The sequence below is a fragment of the Physeter macrocephalus genome, chromosome 20 (genome assembly GCF_002837175.3).
Source record: "Physeter macrocephalus isolate SW-GA chromosome 20, ASM283717v5, whole genome shotgun sequence".
Classification (NCBI taxonomy): domain Eukaryota; kingdom Metazoa; phylum Chordata; class Mammalia; order Artiodactyla; family Physeteridae; genus Physeter; species Physeter macrocephalus.
In genome coordinates this window covers 65,508,037-65,527,853 of record NC_041233.1, presented here as the reverse complement: position 1 = coordinate 65,527,853, position 19,817 = coordinate 65,508,037, and the positions used below count along the sequence as shown (strand labels likewise).

Genomic DNA, 19,817 nt, shown 5'->3' with positions numbered 1-19,817 from the left:
CCCGTGCGCAACAACAGAGACACAACGCAGCAAGAAAGAAGGAAGGAAGGAAAGAAAGAAAGAAAGAGAAAGAGAGAAAGATGGAGAAAAATAGAAGAAATAGCTGAAACAGTGGGGAGTGGTTAGAAGCTGGTTGTAGGTTGTGGATGGGTTAGCAGGCAAGACAGGGAACTGCGATTTCTTTAATAAGCCTTTTAGTGCAATTTGATTTTTTTGTGTTAAGTGTATACATTACTTTGTTTTTTTAAAGTGCAGTTGGTAGGCTGTTAACCAGGTTGTCACTGGCTAAGCAGCTTATACTATTTGTCAGTTTCAAAGCTTGCCTAATTAAAGTTCATGGATTAATAAAATGACAAATCACTGCACATTCTGGACCTTTGGGACTTCCAGGGAAGAGCACAAACTCTGAATGTCAAACCGGAGAATAATAAGCATTTATTGCCTCAGTACTTCAAGTGCTACCCACGGACCAGAAGTATGGGTATCACCTAGGAACTTGTTAAAAATGAACAGTCTCAGGTACCACCCCAGACCTATCACATTTTAAAAGATCCCTAAGTGATTCATATGCACATTAAAGTTTGTACTGGGATGAGGATGGTGTCAGGGCAAATGGAGCGGGGGGCAAGTATACAGGCCCATGAGAAAGTCAATGGTGATACATCAAGAGGATCATTTGGTGGATGTTTTAAGGGTTCCCTGGCTTTAGAGGTCCTAATCCACATCCTAACAATTCCACATTGCAACAAAATGTATATATCTACATACAAGATGGGTTGAATTATAGGAGACTGGTTGACATATGTCACATTTTATAGGCATTTAAAAATTAAACATTTATCAATTAAAATCAACAAAAAGTACAATGTCCAGAGGGCGTTCAGTTTAGGCATAAGCCAAGGACAGAGAACCCTGGGCCAGCTCATCAGGCAGATGGGGCTATTGTCAGAACCCTTGTTTGCAAGTGACAGAACCCCAACTCAACCGGGCCAAAGAAAAGAAGAAAATTTAAGTCAGTGGAAGTCATATCATGTCAGACATAGCAGTTCTAAAACGGCATTTGCTCAAATGCAATTCTACCTGACTAGGCTGTTTCACATTTACCATTTCATACTCTGCCTCTTCTACTTGTTTATGCCCAGAGGCACTCATCTAATGTAATCTATCAGGGTTATAGATTATCAGTTCAACCATTCAGCTCTGGTGACCAGTACTTCCCTTTTGAAAGACTTTCTTACTTGGGTCTCCTTGATGTCACATTCTCCCAGGTTTCCTCCTAATTCTACGGCTGCTTTTTCTCAGACTCCTTTGCACATCCCTTCAATGACGGCAGTCTTTTGGGGCTCTGCCATAAAACCTCCTTTCTTCTCTGTAGGCAACGTGATCTGTCCCTGCGCTCTCAATTACAGCCACATTTCTTTCTTAAAACCACCCCCTCGTCCCTTCAGCAGGCACAAACACATTCTTTGTGTGCTAAGCCCCCATCTATACTTTCCTCAAGGGCCTGGGATAATCAGAGCAATTGGTACGCTGCTGGCACCAAGGCCATCATAAACCCACACATACAAAGGAGGACTGAAATCAGGTCACCTGGTCATCCAGATGTTCAGACTGTGGTGTGTGTGTGTATGTGTCTGTCTATCCATCTCTCAGACTGTCACTTAAGTGAAAAAAATGTATAGGAGAGGAACTAATTGCAGCCCCCTGGGAATATGTGATTGCTCCATAAAATTTAATTGAGTAAATGGGTTCCTGCGATGTGCCAGGCACATGTAGTAAATGTTGTGAAGGTTACAGGGTGAAAGAGTCAGTATCCCTCCAAGGGATGGGTTAGCATTGGGGGGACTAACAAATGCAGGACTGTAGCCAGAACAAATTAAGAGCCTGGCACTGCCTAGCCCCAGCATGTTGTTGCATTTTAAAGAATCTAAAGTAAAAGTACTGTATTCATATATTTTAATACACACAATTTTTCACATTTTAACATTCCTGAAAGTCAGGTTGCATCTAACAAATGATTTGATAAGAATACATGTGTTAGAATTTAATTGGCAGTGTTTTTTTTTCCTAGTTGTACCAAAAATAAAGATAAAATTGATAATTGATGCTGTCTTAGGTAAGATGAAAAATATTATTTGGGTCTCTCAAAGAACTTTAAGATCAAATTTGTAATCCACGGCAACGTGTCCTGAAATCCCTGCTTTCTTTTGGTTTCCAACTCTCAAATACCTACAGCTGCCCAGAAGCCTCTCTTTCCATCCCAAACTCTTTGCTCTCCACCAAAGCGTGATGAAACCTCCTTGACATCTTCCCCAGAGAGTGCATCCTCTTTCTTCCTCTCCCTCCTGCTCTCTCCCTCCCTCCCTCCCCTCTTCTGAGAGTCAGCCTCAGCCATCTTCAAAGGACATCACCCCAGGCCCATTCCTGTTTCTTCCCCAGCCTGGCAGATTGACCTGTTTTAGCTAATAAGAAAGAGAGGGAGGGGCAAATGCTTGGCAGTTACAATTTTCTTTAGCAAGGAAGGGGAAAGGCAAAGAGGCTTTGACTAATCCCACAGAAATAATTCTGGGGCCAGGAGTGAGAGAACAGGCAGATCTCAGTGTGCGTTGAAACCGAGGTGGGTGCACTGGGCCGCAGCAAGGGGCAGGCTTGGAGTGCTAAGGTGGGGCAACCTGGGAAGGCTCAGATTTTAAGACCTCCAGCTGTGAGCACTGTTCTTCAGAAGCTTCACATATATGTATCACACACGCGTGCAGGGAGGCACAAACACACGCACACATACGCACGTGTGCTTAAATAACAGGCCGAGGCCTTTCTGTCCCACCTCACAAAGCACCAGGAGGGAGGAAGGTGGGGTGAGGATGACTGCCTGCTTTCCCGGGTTGAGGAGGCCCAGGGACAGAGGTTAGGCTGGCTGGCATAAGGCCAGGGCACCACGGCGGCTGGAAAGCCCACTCCTCCCCACCCAGTCCAAATAGAAACTAACCACAAAAGGCTGGACAATGTACTAAAAGAGTGGCCTCCACTGGGTGGGAAGGGCCTCTTAGCTCTGGGGAGATGCGGAGCAGGAAGGAGGGTGGGTGTGGGGGGGAAGGTGGCCTCTGGAGAGGAGATCATGCTTCCTTAGGACCTTGGAAAAAACAGGGGACAAGCTAGAAGGATGATCTGCAGCAGGGGAGGGAATGAGGGGGCCCCACTTTGGCCACCCAGCTGAGCCCTGGTGTGTGTGTGGGTCCTCAGCTTCCAAGTTGCCCAGCAGGCACCCAGAGTCTCGGGGTTCTTGTGGCCAGAAAAGGACTGTTTGGAGAACTTAGGAGGCCCCCAGTGACGAGGGCAGAATGCAACCTGGCTGACTGGCTCCCACCTCCCTGAGCTACATGCTTTTCCCGTGCCAGGATCAGACAAGGTGCCCAGTGTACCCTGCCCTTCGTAGAGCTCTGGGCGGTGGGAGTGTAAATAAGAAAGGGGAGAGGCTGCAGAAGTCAAGATGGAGTTGAGGAAATCAAGTGTCAACACAGGTGGAGCCCAAGTCCAATCTGATCTGCAAATTCCACCCCCAGAGCGGGCCACCCAGGCTGGCTGCAGTCTAGGAATTGCCCCAGGCCTGCCTGGAGCTCAGAGCCTGTGGGAAAAGTCAGGAAATATTTATTTAGGAGGTGGACTTGTAGGACCTTAGGTAGGTGAGGAGGAGCCCTAAGACTCTCTCAAACCCCCGGGGGGTTGGAGCTGGGCCCATGCCATGCTGAGCTGCCAGGCCTCTTCTGCCCCTGATCTCTGCTGATTCCTGGCTCAGATGTGTGTTAGCTGGGAACAGGTCACGTTTAATTATTAATCATCTGACCAGCCTAATCAGCCTAGACCAAGGTCTCTCTCTTCCAGAGCTGTGACATCCCCACTCACGAGCTCTCCTAGCTTTCCAGATGCTAGGAGAGGAGGGTGTGAGGCGCCTCCCTGCAGCCCCTGGGTCTTTAGGAGGAATTGAATAGGTGTGGGCACCAGGCAGCAGGCAGGCGTGGTTTCCAAGATGCAAGATGAACTGAGGCCATCTACCCAGTGTTGACACAAGTGTCATAAACTGTGCTTTGTTCCCAGCTCTACCCAGGAAGGTCCCTGAGAACTGGGTGGGCCTGACTAGGTGGGGATGTGGAGTAAGGACAGATGGGTTTGGAGAGGGGATGCCCCTGGGGGCACAGGAAGCCCAGCTCTGTGGCTGTAGAAGAATCTGTTAAAAGGACAAGCTTTGGGCAACACAAGCAGGGTTTGTGTCACCGACTGTCAGAGCCCCCTCCAAGTCCTAGGTAAGTGGGAACCCGGAAGGAAAAGATGGACAGGGCCAGGGCGGGGAGGGGGGAGGTGGGTGCTCCCTGGCACCACTCTAAGGACACACCGTGTTCCTACAGCGCAGCTGGTGCCTGAGCAGAGATCTGGGGCTCAGGCATCTGTTGCTGCAGCCAGTCCCAGGGATGGGCAAGGGGGCTGCTTAGCCCTTCAACTAACAGTCACTGGTGCCTGTTCTGTGGCGGGCACAGGGCAGCAGGACACACTCCCTGCCCTTGTAGACTCAATGGCCCATGCAGAGACAAACCTATAAACAGACCACGGGGCAACCTGATAAGGGCTATAAAAGCGAGGCGTGCGTGCGTGCGTGCGTGCGTGTGTGTGTGAGAGAGAGAGAGAGAGAGATGCGGGACTGTGTCCTGGGACACAGTGCAGGAGAAGTAACACCTGTGGGCAGAAAAAAGAGGGTTCAAAGAAGGCTTCATAAAGGAGGTAACGCTTACTTAGAATGAACGCTAAAGAAAGTCATAGTTTCCAAATAGAGAGAAAGGAGAAGGGCATCCACGCAGTGGGAGGACCCGGCGCAAAACCGAGGAGCTGAGAAGGGGCCTGTTTGGGGACCGATGCGGCACTGAGCATGGCCGGACCTCAAGTGGAGGCTTTGGCGGTGAGAAAGCGGGTGGAGAAGAGGCAGGCAGTGAGTAGCGCCAGCGGAGGCACACGAGGATCCAGAGCCCAGAGGCCAGGATGGCACAGGAGTCAGCCTGCCCCGCAGACGCACCCGTGTTTGCTCCTGAGAGGGACCCGTCCCCCACAGATGGTGGACCGCCCCAGCGGGGATGGGAAGATGGTAACAGGACCAGATCTCCCGGCAGGCCTGTGGCATGCAGCACTGGGGCTGGGGGAAGTGCAGGGACAGAGGCAACCACTGCCCCTCGTGACTGACCTCGAGTCCCGCTCAAGTCCCACTTTCCCTTCAACAACCTCGGGCAAGCTCAAGACACCCATCAAGTGCAGATGCGAAGACTGAGGTGGCGGGAGGTCCACGTCTGCCCAAGCTTGAGTGAGTTCACTGTGGATTTGACACAGGGGCTCAAGGCCCTGGGGCCCAAACAGGGAGCCGCCCCTGAACCAGAAAGTTCCCTCTCTCCTGGCCTTGCACACTGGCAGCAGGAGAGCTCTCACAGGCGGGCCCTCTGCGCCCCCTCCTCCCCAGGGCTGGTCCTTGTCAGGCAGGTTTGAGGTGGCTTCCAGGCTCAGCCTGAGGGGGTCAGTGCTTCCCAGTATGGCTGGGTTCCCTCCTGGCTGAGGTCAGCCCACGGGGGAGCCCCAAAGAGTAAATGCCCTCGAGATTTTCCCAGAATCCAGACTGGCAGGGTCCCCACCCGGAGTGCTCTGTTCTCAGGTGGGTGTGCTGAGCAGTCAGATGGTAGCGATGACAGTGGCCCCTTTGTCCTGTGGACACGGCTCCTGAAAGCTCAGCCAAAAAAACAAGAGAAATTTGAAAAAGTTTGGAAAAAAAGCTGAAACACGCCAACTCAAACCAGCACACTGGCTCATGTGGGCTAGGCAGGCATGAGCAAAGGTCAGGCATTTGGACACTTGGGAGGCCTAACTGTGACATCAGGAACCACTTCACACAGACCAGGGACCATCCTAATGTCCCCTCCAGAGGGGCCACCACTGTGTTCTCTTCCAACTTTGGGCTGCCAGCTACCTAAGGATATTCTCCAAGCCTCTTAGTGCCCCTGCCCATACCATGTACAGTCTCAAAGGAGAATTCTTCTAGAGTATGGAATCGAGTAGAACAATTTCCCCAGATTAACTGGCATACTCTATTCTAAGAAGGAGAGCCAAGTAAGGGAGCATGCTTCCTCTTTTTGCCTTGGCTCCCAGGAGGCTCCCAATCACATTTCACCCTTCTTCACCACCACCACATCAGCCTTTACTGCTCACACACTTGCTGCCTCCAGGTTTCCTCAATCCTCACTTAAAAAAATCTTCCCTCGGCTTAATCTGGTCGGTCACACATGGCCTGTGTTGTATATTATCTCAGCTCCTTGCTGTTAAGAGGCAGCGGCAAATAAACAATGAAGTTCCCCTCAGGAAAGAAACACTGAAAGTGCAAAGCCTGGCCCGCATTTTGGGGCAGTGGGAAATCCCCTTCTGATCACGCCTTTATACCCCTAAATTCCCCAGGAACACAAAACAAGGCACTTCCCTCCCCGCCCTGAAGCAGAAGCAGCATCCCCCCGCCCCCCGCACCCGGCCCTCCCCCGGCCCTTCCCCCCTGGATCCAGCTACCCGGGTGAAAGCTCCTGAGTAGGGAGAAGGAAGAAGCAGTGTTGCTCGGGCACCTTCAGCCTTCCTGCCTGTTTTCCTGCAGTGCGTGGGTGGAGGCCTTTCTTTAGCTACACTCTAAGGAGCGGAAGTGTTGAGATCAGTTTCAGGAATTTAACAATCAGGAGGTCAGTCATAAGCACCTGAGTCTAGCTAAATTTGGCTCTGTGATCCTCCCAAGCCGGCTATTCCTGGCCCACCCAGGGTCTAAAGGTTTCAGCAAGAAGCAGGAACAAGAGAAGACCCCAGCCCTGAGAAGGGCGGTAGAGAATAGTGGTTAAAAGCATTGTTTGAGAGTCACGTGGACCTGGGTTTGAACCCCAACTCTGCCACTTACCGGCTGCCTGTCCCTGGGCAAACGCTTTGCGTCTCTGAGCCTCATTTTCCCCATCTGTGAGATGGGAGAATAACGGTGCCTGTCTCTCAACGTTGTAAAGAGGCTAAGAGACAGTGTCCCTACAGAGTGCACACTGAGTGTGGCGTGCAGATAGGCTTAATAATCTGCAGGGCTAATACTAGTATTCGTGGTGGCTCACCGAGCGTGGGAGAGAGTGTGTGTGACCCCAGGGTTCCCGGCTGGCAGTGACAAGGCCCTGGGGAACTCCCCTGCTGCCTGTGACTCCAGTCTCCCCAAAAGGCCTGCTGACTGCACAACACCCTGCCCTGAGGGGGCCAGCCTATCACCAGGAGTCTTCTTAATAATCACAATGCATTCAGCCATTAACGAGGGTAAAGAGACCATTGGAAGACTTTTGCCTAACCACAGTTAAGTGTGAATTCAACTGAAAAAAATCCTGACACATGCTCCAAACCCAGTCTGATGACCACCCCCTACCACCACCAGCTCCCACCATCTCCATCTGCCATGGCCAGACCGTAGCTCCTCCCCGCCCTGTCTCCCATCTTGAAGCCTTTTCCACACTGGAGTCTTCCCTACCTTGAATGGTTTCCATTCACTTCTGTTCTGCCCTTCCCCCCGGACAAAATAAATGTCCCTTCTATTCCAGGAGCTGCTGGGGAAGTCCCCGGTTGACATCTAGGGCAGCGTTTTTTAAAAGCGCCAGCGGTGTACTCCACCTGCACTGAATCACCCACGAGGCTTGCTAAGATGCAAATGCCTCACCCCCAGCCCCCATGACCTAGTGAGGCAGAATCTCCACGCAGAGGGCCAGGAATTTCTAGTTCTAACAGGATTCCCCAGGTGATTCAGATCCATGCAAAGCACAAAAGTCAGTGGTTTGTTTTGAGTCCTTGCCGATTGCTGGAGTCCAGCTAGGGCTAGACCTAGAAAATTCATGAAATAATTTAGCTGAAAAAAATCCAAACTCCCCATGTGTTCCCAGTAGGACCACCCAGGACATCTGGATTCCATTCTTACCTTATACCAATAAGTGGTGTTACCTTAAGCAAGTCACTTCCCCTCTCTGGGCCTGTTTTCTCATCTGTAAAAGGAAGGGCCAGGACTTGGGGGTCTCTGGGGCCATCCTGCTCTAACATGTTGGGAAATCCACTTGGGTTAGGCTGCTTTGTAGGGTCGGTGTGATGGGAAAGGAGAATGGGGAGCTGTTGAGGGTGAGCCCAGATGTCCCATGACTGCCTTGGGGGACAGTCAACAGTTGCTGTTGATGTCAGAGGGGCACAGAGATCTCAGGCCAGATGAGGGCCAAGGTCAGTACCTAAGCAGCCTGGCCTGCGAGGGGCAACTCAAGTGTCTGGGGCCGTGGCAGTCAGGCTGGGGCAGTCTGGTGCTGATCCTTGGGGAAAGGAGGGAGCCTGGGTCTGAATGTCAGGGCTCCGGCCTGGTAGACTGGATCAGAACCTGGCTCTCAGGCCCTTAGGAGCCCGAGAGAGCAAACGGGAGCCCCCAGGCATGGCAAGGAACTGCAATTCAGGGGGCCCCCTGGCAGGATGGCTCCATTGCACAGCTCCGGGGGGCGGGGGCATCTCACAGAATACAACGTGCGTGGTGCCCGCAAGAGGTGTGCCACGTGGAGGGACGCGCTGGGACTGGGCACCAAGGGTACCGCCAGCCATTCTGGATCCTGAACTTAGGGCAGCAGGACGAGCTCCAGGCCCACCCACTGCCTTGGCCTGCTAGGGCGCAGCCAGCACTTGAGGGGAAGGATGTTTCTCCACCCCTCCTGGTTGGGAACTGGAGGCCTGAGCTCAGCCCTCCCATGGCCACAATGGGGGGGGCGGGCAGGGGGCGGGCAGGGGGCGGGCAGCAGCAGGCTTGACGGGAACTTACCTCAGATGGACAAATCTGCTCCCACTAATTACAGGCAGCCCCAGGCACTTTGCCCTCTGGGGCCAGACTGCCCAGCCCCTCCCCGTTGACTCAGGAGCACTGCCAACAGGAGGGGAAGGCCCAGAGAAGGTTCCAGGCCATTCAAAGGACTTGCTAACTGGTCCCAGGAGATTGGCATTGTTTTGCTAGAAGAAATGGTTGAGAAAGAACTTAAGAACCACTGAAAATTGGAGGGTTGTTGTCCTGAGCACAGACTCCCATGACCACAATGGGGGGGGCGGGCAGGGGGCGGGCAGCAGCAGGCTTGACGGGAACTTACCTCAGATGGACAAATCTGCTCCCACTAATTACAGGCAGCCCCAGGCACTTTGCCCTCTGGGGCCAGACTGCCCAGCCCCTCCCCGTTGACTCAGGAGCACTGCCAACAGGAGGGGAAGGCCCAGAGAAGGTTCCAGGCCATTCAAAGGACTTGCTAACTGGTCCCAGGAGATTGGCATTGTTTTGCTAGAAGAAATGGTTGAGAAAGAACTTAAGAACCACTGAAAATTGGAGGGTTGTTGTCCTGAGCACAGACTCCCGAAACAAAACAGATTCAGGGCCATGCAGCATAGCAAGTGCTTTCACCAGCAATCATCTTAACCCTGAAACAACCAGGGAGGTGATTAATACCATTACCTGCCCTTACACCAAGGAAGCGGGACTTCGGAAGCCACAGAGCTAACAAGTGCCCAGGCTAGGCGCTGATCACCTCACAATGATGGAACCTCCAGAAACAGCCTGACCCTGGTGTAGGACAACAAAGCTTGGCCACTAGAAGATCCGAGAGTACTGAGTAGAAGGGCCGGGGGGTATAAGAGGCCAGGAGATTTTTCTATCTGACACTTCTGGGGTGGGGAACAGCAGCTCCCCACTTTCCCGGACTCAACCCTCCTGGAGGTTCACCCCTGAGAAGCTCTGATTCCCCCCAGAGGCCTGAGTGGAACCTCTTGTGTCCTCTTTTTTCAACTCTTCAGAAACATTCTAGATTCAGAGAGGGACCAAATCCCAACTTCCGTGCTCGCTGAGCATCCCCCAGCCAAAGGTTGAGGGATCCCTGTGTGACAGATGGCTACTCACTCAAGAGCTTTCTAATTCTCTTTATTAAAAATCTTTTTTTTCCTTTTGTAAAAACACAAACACTTGCGGTCAGTTATACAGATCGGGAAAAGTGGTGACGATTTATGGGACACTCAACAAATTCCAGTACTTTACAAGTTCAAACTTAAATAAACTAATGTTTTTCTTTTTTTCATAAGCTCAAAAGTCAAACTCTGGTCCAGTTCAAGTATAATCTAACAGATCACAGCCTCAGAGTGTCCAGGGAAACCCTGATACTAACAGCTGCTGCTCACACCAACATCAAATTTACCAAATTCTTTGGGAATACTCTGTGGATACACTTTATTTCAGGTGTTTACGATAAAAAGAAAGTATACAGGCCTTTTGTTATGTTAACCCGGGGTACGAATAAATTTGTTGCTCAAGGCAGCAGTTGCTCTTGAACAACCTTTTCGGGGAGACGTTTTGAAATGGTTAACAAACATTGAAGAAAAGCTTTAAAAAAAAAAAAATCAGTATTTTCCTGGTTGCTTTTAATACTGCGTTGTGTACGACACACGTAGGAATAAAAAGTGCAAATTATAGAGTGGTTGAAACTATGCCAATGGAACTGTATAAAAATAAATAAAAATAAATATATATATACACACAGAAAAAGGATCTTAGATGATTTTTTTAAACTAAAGGTTCTGATTGACTGCAAAGAGCCTCTTCTCTCTCCTTCACAGGGCCATTCTCCAGCTTTAAGATATGGGGAAGGTCAGTCTATCAGCAAGGGAGCTGTTACATTACCAGGGAATTCAACTGTTGGAACAGCCATCCAGATTTCCATGGAAACGCTGCTTGGGGGATGAGCTGGCAGGGTCAGCTTCCACTTTGCTGGGAGAAAAGACTGCCAGCATCTCTGAAAATGCAGTTTTAGCCTTTAGGTTTTTCCCAGCAAGGTTCAGCAAGGAGGCCAGAGAGCTGTCTCCTGACTTCCCACCAGTGGGAAGGAAGACACACAGGGTCAAAGGTTTCCGAAAAATGGAGGAGGTGGGTTTCCAGAGCACCAGGTTAAAAAAACAGAGGAGTCAGCGAGGGGATCAGGTCTGGGCTGAGTCACCACTTTCAAACTGTACTCTCTTCGAGACACTCACCTTGCTGAGGCCCCAGCTGCTTGATGCCAGGTTCAGGTTCCCTGCTGCCTCCAGCCTCTCCCTATACCTGTCCAAGCTGGACTGTTTGCCTCTGGTGCTCGCCTGAACTTTTCCCTCTCACAGGTCCCCCACAGTTGTCTCCTTGCCGGCGACCACTTGCCCCAGGTTTACACGTGATCCTCTTATGTTCTGTTTCTCCCTCCTTTCCGCGCCTCAGTTTCCTCACTGATAAAACGTCAGTATCCAACTCAGATAATCTCTCTACCCTTCTGCCTTTAGTGCGGAGGACAGAATGCGCAGTAGAGTCTTATCTACCATTGAAAGAAAAAAGCAAAAAATTAAAATAAAAACACACAATCTCGACCTAGTCTGCCTGCCTGTGGTCAGGAATAGAACACAGGAACCGTCTCCCGGGGCAGAGCTGGGGCGGCCGCCTCCGGGCGAGTGTCTCAGCTTGACGAAGTAGCACCAGGCTCCCCTCTGACCTTCTCAAGGGTTTCTCCAGGGCTGCAGCTGAGCCTCATTTCCCCCCAGCACCTTTTCCCAGACCCTTCCAATGGATGGCAGACCCTGCAGCCTGTTCTGTCTGGGGCCTGAAGCCACTGACCTTTCAGTATGGCAGAGCCTGGTGGGAAGGAGCTCTGTGCTGCATAACATTTAATATCAAAGTCTGCACACGGGGTCAACTCTGAGATGCCCTTGACCTTCTGCCTAGTTGGAAAGGGTCCACCTACAAACACCTGGCAACCCTCAAATGCTCCTCAGTCCTGCAGTCCTCTCTCTCATTTGTGTCCCCTGCCTCCAAGAGACCATTTAAAAACCATCCCGCTGTGAGGCTGCTGGAGCCCAGAGTGTAGGCCCCAAAGGGCGAGTCAAGGGTGGATGCCACTTCCTCGTTTTGGTGTCTCCCAAGCCAACCATTTACAGCTGGGAGGCCAACCTTCAACGGAAGCCCTGACCTTCTGCTGTTTTAACTGGAGGGGGAAGATGCTTCTGTTTTCATTTTTACTTAAAGTGAGTCTAGACCAAATTCACTGTCCAGAGTAGAACAAACCCTGGCATCTCCTGAAATCAAGAGGAAGGAAATACATCTTGGGGGAACTTATCAGAGCTTCTAAAATGAAGGGCTCTTTTCCTCCTCAAATTTTATTTTAAGGCATGAATCTGGTGGGCTTCTAGAACGACGGAGAGGATTAAAGAGTTATGAAAATCAGGGCTTTTCAGAAAGGTGGTCCAGCTGGAGGAACTCCCAGCTTCTGCCCCACTGACTATCTAGGGTTCCCCCCTCCAGGACTGCAGGACCCGACTCAGCTCCCCACACACACAGGACGCCAGGCAGAGAAATTGCTCCAGGTTCACTGGCGTGGTTCTCAACCCAGGAGTCTCCGTGAAATCTTTTTTTTTTTTTTTGGAAGACTCAGGCTGGCTTGACCTGTCCTATCCCATCAAGAATCGGAACACTGTGAAAATCCCTGAGAAGTTGGATTTTATGAAAATGGAAATGACCCTGGGCACAGAAGGAGGGAGAGAGAGGGGGATGGGGAGGAAGAGAGAGAAGCAAACTGAAAGGCTGCTTTGAAGGAAACAGGAGTCGACAGGGAGAGAGTGGGTGCCCCTCAGCAGACTGGACACACCGCGGTGAGGCCTCCGGCAGATGCTTCAGGGGCATTTCATGAGTCTCTGAGGACGGACCCAGGCCACGTGGCCTGCCTGGTCTTCCTTCCTCTCTGGCCTTAGTTCCTGTCCCGGAAGGCGGGAAGGCCCCACCTCTCAGGCCCTCCTCTCCCCGCTTGCAGTAGTGGCAGGGATGTCAAAGCTTTTTCCTTTCAAAGTGCGGCACGATTCTGCTGTCCTCGGGCCGAGGGCTGCCTGCCCCCTCGGTCTCCATCAGGCCCTCCTCGGCCAGCTGGGACAAGTACTTCTGTGGGACAAAGACGGGGCGGGGGGGAGAGAGAGTGGTGAGCTGGCGGGAGAGGAAGGGGGGTGTGCCTCGGCCCCCTCTCCTATCACCTTGCCCAGTGGGTGGGACCCCTCTTCTTCCTCCCCAGATCCTTCCAGGGCTCCAGGACCCATGCTAAGTGATAAGCTCCGCCCCCTTTATGTTAGTTCACAAATGACCCATAGAGAAGGTAGAAAGTACAGATCCTAACCATAGCAAACACATCCATAGGCCTTATCCCAGACCAAGTGCTATTCTAACTGCTTTTCTTCAATAAACTCATTTAATGCTCACAACAACTCTACTTGTTTTCCAGAAAGATTTCTAGTATCCAGGCAGCACATCACGTGTAAAAGGCAAAGGGACGAGAGGGAGGCTGGAAGGGTGGGGAGGGGAGCAGCTCTGTCCTATAGCGACTGTGAAAGACAAAACCGCAGCCTGACGTTGGAGACTCCAGCAGACAGGCTGGCAGCCTCAGTGTCTCGGAGGTTCCACGGTGGGGGGCTACCTCCGCCCTGCCCCAGAGCACTCACTGCTCCCGCTGGCCCCCAGCCCAACTCAGCGAGCCTGTCGGGCTGCTCCTGGGATTCTGGATTCAACGCAGTGAGGTGGAACCGGAAAATGCCTGGTGCCCCGGCTGCATATCCTCTGATGGCTGGGGCAGCCAAGGGCAGTGCAAAAAGCACTGGATTAAGAGTCAGCGGGGTTAAGTCCCCCGCAGTGGTCAGGTGTGTGGGCTTTGCCATCAGATGACCCGGGTTCAAATGCTAGCTCTCAGCAGGCAAGTTCTCCAACATCTTCGACTGTAAAGTGTGAGTAATATAGTAACTACTGCATAAGGTTGCTGTGAAGTCCAAGAGAGGTACCATAAATGATTGAGCACACTGCCTGGCATGGAACAAACACTCAGCAATGTTGCCCTTTATCATTAGTGGCACCAGCTGTCTGATTTGAGGAAAGTCACTCATCTTTTCCCAGCTCCAGACCCGAAACTGTTAAATGGGAGAAATGATATCTTCCTCCTTCCTCCTCCAGGGTTGATTCTGAGGGTCAGACAAGATGATGTGCTTGAGGTGACGGGGTCGACCTGCTCTCTTTAGGAGAGACTGTGGTTGGCTCTGAGTGGTGGGTGAGACTGACGGGGAGAAGGGCAGACCGTGGATCTCTCCGGGCCAGGCTGCTGATGGAGGGCCGGGTTTCTCCTCCACCTGGTCTCAGGGAAGGCATGCGGGTGGGGGTACCACCAACTGGACCGGGCAGGCGTCTCGTTTTCCCATCTAGCGCTGACTCTACCTGCTATTCCGATCACTCTGGTGGGTTCTCTCAGAGCGTGACCAGCACTGGGTACAGCCGGGATTGCAGAGAGAAAATGAAGGTTCCTTCTACCCTGCCTCAAAGAACAACCCGACTCCTACCTCAAGGCCTCCTGGGGGTGCTAGGTTTACAAGCTGCCTGGCTTAGGTGTCAGCCAGCGCCTGCTACTTGGGGCTGAATTCCTCCCTTTTCACACGTGTAACATGGAGTGTGGTGCAGTGGGTGTGACCGGGTAGACGGAGACATTCTGTCGAGGCCACTTCCCAGATAGGAAGAAACCCTATCCGGGTAGCCTGCGATGGAGGCTCCCATCTTCAGGACAGGTGCACCAGGGCAACCTGAACTGCAGTTAGCGGGCGTTAAGGGGCTTAGCCAGCATCTGGACCTGACATGCCTGGGACCACAGGAATGGTCTGCTGTGGGGAGGCGAGTCTGCCTGGGGGTTTGGCCCGGAGGCCCAGAACACAGTGCAGTCGGCTGCCCTGCAAAAAACACAGGGTTTAGAATTCAAGGCCCTGGCAAGTCTGCACTCACTCTTCCTACCTTCCTGGGTGACCTTGAGCTGTGTGTCTCCTTGGGGGCTACACAATCCAGCCAAGAATGCCGGATGAGATCACAGGTTCTCATGCTGAAGTATCATAATCTGCTGGAAAGACTTTTTAAAATGCAGATTCTCAGTCCCCACGCTAGAGAGAGAATGAATAAGCAAGTATAGGGTAGGTCCAAGAAGCTACATTTTAAAAAGATTCCAGCTGGTGTGAAGACCAAGGTTTGGTAAAATCGGGACCGGATGATCTTCAAGACCCCATCCAGCCGTGCCGTTCTAGAGGTTTAATCTTGTTGGGGGTGAGGGACGATGATGTCTTCAGGGTAGACAGCTGCCCTTGGCTGGCGCCGGGTAGCCCAATCTGAACCCTTGGCCTGGCCAAGTCACCGCCCACCCCCAGGAGAGGCTGGGACCTGGGCCCCAGACCTCGTGGCTTCCTTGGTCATAGAACAGCGGCTTTCCAGAGGGAAATCAAGAGGCTTAAATGACCTGAGTTTGGGCATAGCCAAGGACAGTCCCTTGCAGATGGTGACCCAGGCCATGACATGGGTCTCAGTTTGCAAGACCAGCTTAGTAGAGTGAAAAGAGGAAAGGGATTAAGAATCAGGCAATCTGGCCCCAGGCCTAGTAACTCACCATCTACATGGCCCTGGACAAATCCAAGGCTTGGACAAATCCTTGGCTTCTCTGGGCCCCAGTTTCGTCAACTATAAAACAAGAGAACTGGCCCACATCTGAGTTTTCTTAACTGGGGTACACATTCAAATCATTTGGAGAACTTTCTCAAATTACATATTTGAGAAAGTTCTCAAATTCTACTGAACACCTGGCCTAAGTAGTATAAATATTTTTGAAACACTGTCTAGGGGGATTTTGGTTGACATCCCCAGTTAAGAACCACCAGAGCAGCCATTCTTTAACAATTAAACTGATAGTAATGCCTGCTCTGGAATTAGGGCATGCTGCTACCCCAAGGGTGTTCTAATGTCAAGGCCTTGTGCCTCAAAAATGTAGTTTGATTTCTTGTAGTAAAAACAGGAGGTGCCTTGATATACTTACCCCTGAGTGTCTGATCTTCCATGATTTGTATTACATTACTAATCCCCAGCTTATACTTCCCAGAAGTTATATGAAAATCACATTCTAACATGCTATATATTATATAGGTATATATTATAGGATATATTGCTATATCTTGTAATTTTAAGAAGTGTTTTTTCCACACAATTAACAGTTCTGAAATTGAGATGCATTTTACAGTTGATGGAGTCTCACCGTTTAATTTTTAACATTTTTTTCCTTGTTGATATCAAAAAATAGTGGTGAGTCTTACCACTGATGGCACCTTAGATTAGATAAAATATGGTATATAGGGTATTTTTTATATGCCACGGTTAATATACTATGAAACGTACTTATTTTATTTTTTGCTTATCTCCTATGCTAGACAGAAGGTCCATGAGGGCAGGGATTGCTGTCCACCTTCTTTGTTGTTGTCTACCCAGTGCCTAGAATAGTGTCTGGTCCATGGTATGCCTGTGATAATAGCTGCAGTATGGACGGACATTTCAATAGAACATAACAGTGGGTTTTATTCTAGCAAACGAGGATAGTGCACAGGGGAAGAGAAACATAGAGAAATATCTGCATCTGGAACATCCAGGTGAAAAGGGACCAGACCCAACCAGGGGCCAGGTGAACACTAACAAGTCATTCGGTCTAGAGGGAGAGGCAGTTACAAAAAAACCCAAGCCAAACAGAATGCTTTGTACCAAGGTGGAGACAGATGCTCTGAGAGCACGTGGGAAGCAGCTACCATACGGAGACACCTGGTGGAGTCAGGACTGAGAGAACAGGAGGAGTTTTCCATGAGATGGAAGGAGACAGCAACACACAGAAACTGAGACCAGGGAGCACTCCCCACACCCTCCCCAGGCGCTAGGCAAGGAAGGCCGACGGTTACCTGTAAGTTCCGGTAGTGGACAGCACTGCGACAGTGGCTCATCTTTGCCATCTCCTCGCTCGTGTAGAACAGCCCGCACAGTTTGCAATAAAAGCCGGTCCTGGGCACCACGAACTCCACCCCTGCAGAAGGATTGGAGGTGGACAGGTAGGCAATTAGGAAGGTGGAGGGAGGCCCCCGGGGTCCAGACAGCAGTCAGGTGGTAACAGGAGCAGTGCACTCCAGCCCTCGATTACTGTTGACTTTGGCTGGTTACCCAGTTTCTTCAGGCCTCAGTTTCCTCATTTGCGAAACAGGCACGAAGAAAATAGCATCAACTTCATTCACAGGCAGCTGTGAATGTGAGGGATGTACTCCCTGAAGTGTGATGAAGGGCTTAGCAATTATATGCTCTGCAACTGCCTTTGGGAAGTAGGTCCAGGCTCTACTACAATCAGCCTATTTCCAGGGAAAAGAAGAGGAAGGAGGTTTCTTCCATTTCCCTGGGTGGATTTTGTTTCTCCACACTGTACCCCTCTCTGCAGCTGTTGTGGCCAGGACTCTGGAAGAATGCTTTTTTTTTTTTTTTTTTAATAAAGTGAATGTTTTTGTAAAAAATTTATTTAATTAATTTATTTATTTTTGGCTGTGTCGTGTCTTCGTTGCTGCGCACGGGCTTCCTCTAGTTGCGGCGAGTGGGGGCTACTCTTCCTTGCGGTGCGCGGGCTTCTCATTGCGGTGGCTTCTCTTGTTGCAGAACACGGGCTCTAGGCGCGTGGGCTTCAGTAGTTGCGGCACGTGGGCTCAGTAGCTGTGGCTCATGGGCTCTAGAGCGCAGGCTCAGTAGCTGGGGAGCACGGGCTTAGCTGCTCCGCTGCATGTGGGATCTTCCCAGACCAGGGCTTGAACCCATGTCCCCTGCATTGGCAGGCGGATTCTTAACCACTGTGCCACCAGGGAAGCCCAAAAATGCTCTCATTTTTGTTTGCTTATTTTAGAATTATGTTCATTAAAGAAAAATTTTAAAGATAAAAGTGAGGAAAAATCACCCAGAGTCATTCCAATCAAAATATTTTCTTCCACACTATCTACATAGAGAGCCTTTTTTGGGGGGAGGGAGACATTTTTAATCACACCCTAAGTGTAATCCTATCTCCTCCTTTTTTCATGTGATGATCTATCATAGACATTTTCCCATCTTTCTCCAGTCTTTACATCTGAACCATTAATTAGTAGCATTTTATTTATGATGCGTTAAATAAAAGTCCCAGGATTCTGGGAGGCGTTTTGATTCCGAGGAAGAGAAATGGTGGCCCAACAGTCAGACAAGTGACAGTGTCACAGCCCAGAGGATTCATCTTTGAAGTGGGACGGTGGCCGCTCCAGCCTCCACCAAGGTGTTTGAGCGTCACAGTTCTCCTCTTGAAGACACAGACAGCAGACTGGAAAGAGCCCAGGTCTGAGAAGGCACAGACCAGAGGCTAAGAATCTGTGTAGCCTGGAGAGAGCTGGCTGAAGCCCTCCTGGGTCTCAGTTTCCTCAGGCACCTGATTGTGAAGCACCAGCTAAAGAACAGGGTGTGAGGGCCATGAAGAGCAGGACCCACTGCAGAACTAAAGGAAAGGGGCTAGCCACTCAGCACGCCCAGATCCCGCCTTCAGACTGGGGCTGCTCCCTGTGTGCTGACACACTTCAGCTGGGCTTTGCTGCTGCCCATCTGGTTGGTTCTGCTGGGGGTGGGGGAAGGTTGGAGCTCTGGCCCCAAGGGGTGGCAGGGAGAGCAGGGCTGGGAGTGGCACACCAGGGCCAGAGCAGCTTCTTGCAGAGAGGGGGACAGGCCAAGGCACTGCGTGTGACCACAACCCTGGGCCTTGCTTCACTTTCCTTCTCCTGCTTCCTGACAGACAGAGCTAAGTGCACAGGAGACTTGTAATTATAACTTTTTTTTCCATTTCAAAGGAGCCACTTATCAGTGTGGAGGGGCAGGCCTGGAGGGAGGAGGGGGCCTGGGAGGCCTGCCTGCGGCCTGTCTTGACTGATGGCTCCTCTGTGGTCTGGGGCCTGCGTGGCCTCAGCCGGTTCTAACTGCCACACAGCAAGCCCACTGCCGTGCCCTCAGCAGTCTCCAGCGGTCCCCGGGGCGGGGGTCCAGCTGCCCAAGGGGAGGCCGAGTGTCCTTCCCCTCCCCACTGTCCTCCCACCCTCACTGCAAAGGATGGGAAAGCGTTGGCTTTGCCTGTGTGTGGCCAGCCCACCCCTCCACCTCCCCCGGGCCCTGGCTCCTGGCCGTGGCTGGCAGACGAGCATTAAGCAAGGCCTGCCTTTGTCCTCTGTTCCTGCAAAATACTTCTCCCCTTTGCTGCTGCTCTATGGGGAGCAGAGGCCCACACAAGACAAGAGAAGGGCAACCAGAAAAGGAGAAGCACCACCCGAGGCCACATGGACCAGACGCAGGCCTGTGATCAGAGCCTCTCCCTGTGTCCTGTCCCAGACCCTGCAGGATCGGCCAACTGGGTAAAACCAGGAAAGAAGCCTTAAGGTTTTCACTGCAGACCCTGCTGGGGCCTCCAGAATCTTCCAGGTTTCCCAAGAGGCCTCCTAGTCCCTGTCCTTGGCCCCCCAAAAGGGGTGCAGCTGCCTCAGAAGCCACCACAGAGTGTGAAGCAGGGTCTGAGCTGTGCCCCTTTCGACCCCAGCGGCACAGCTACCATCTGTAGTGAGATTTCACTTGAACAAAGGTTTCCACTGGGGAAAACAAAACAAAACAAAAAAGCTCAGAAGCCACAGTATACTGGAGAGAAAATGGAATATGGAATTTAGAGTCAGATAGACCTAGCTCTTTGACTCACATTGTGTGATCTCAGGTATGTTATTTAACCTCTCTGAGATCAGTTTCTTCATCTATGAAACAGGAATAATAATACCACAAATGGTGTTATGGGGAAGCACCTATCATTTTGCCTGGTGCTCAA

The 19,817-nt window shown here is 51.2% G+C and overlaps 1 protein-coding gene across 1 annotated transcript in view; it reads right to left on the bottom strand.

Annotated features, from left to right (window-relative positions):
• Positions 1–10,599: 10,599 nt before the first annotated feature.
• The window catches only part of RBM20 (RNA binding motif protein 20), a 208,810-nt gene continuing 199,592 nt past the window's right edge, over positions 10,600–19,817 (bottom strand). The window contains exons 13-14 of the mRNA XM_028481282.2: positions 16,867–16,988; positions 10,600–13,024 (exon numbers count right to left, since the gene is read on the bottom strand). Coding sequence (XP_028337083.1) covers positions 12,914–13,024; positions 16,867–16,988 — 233 coding nt within the window. The 3' untranslated portion in view covers positions 10,600–12,913. The remainder of the gene's footprint in view (positions 13,025–16,866; positions 16,989–19,817) is intronic.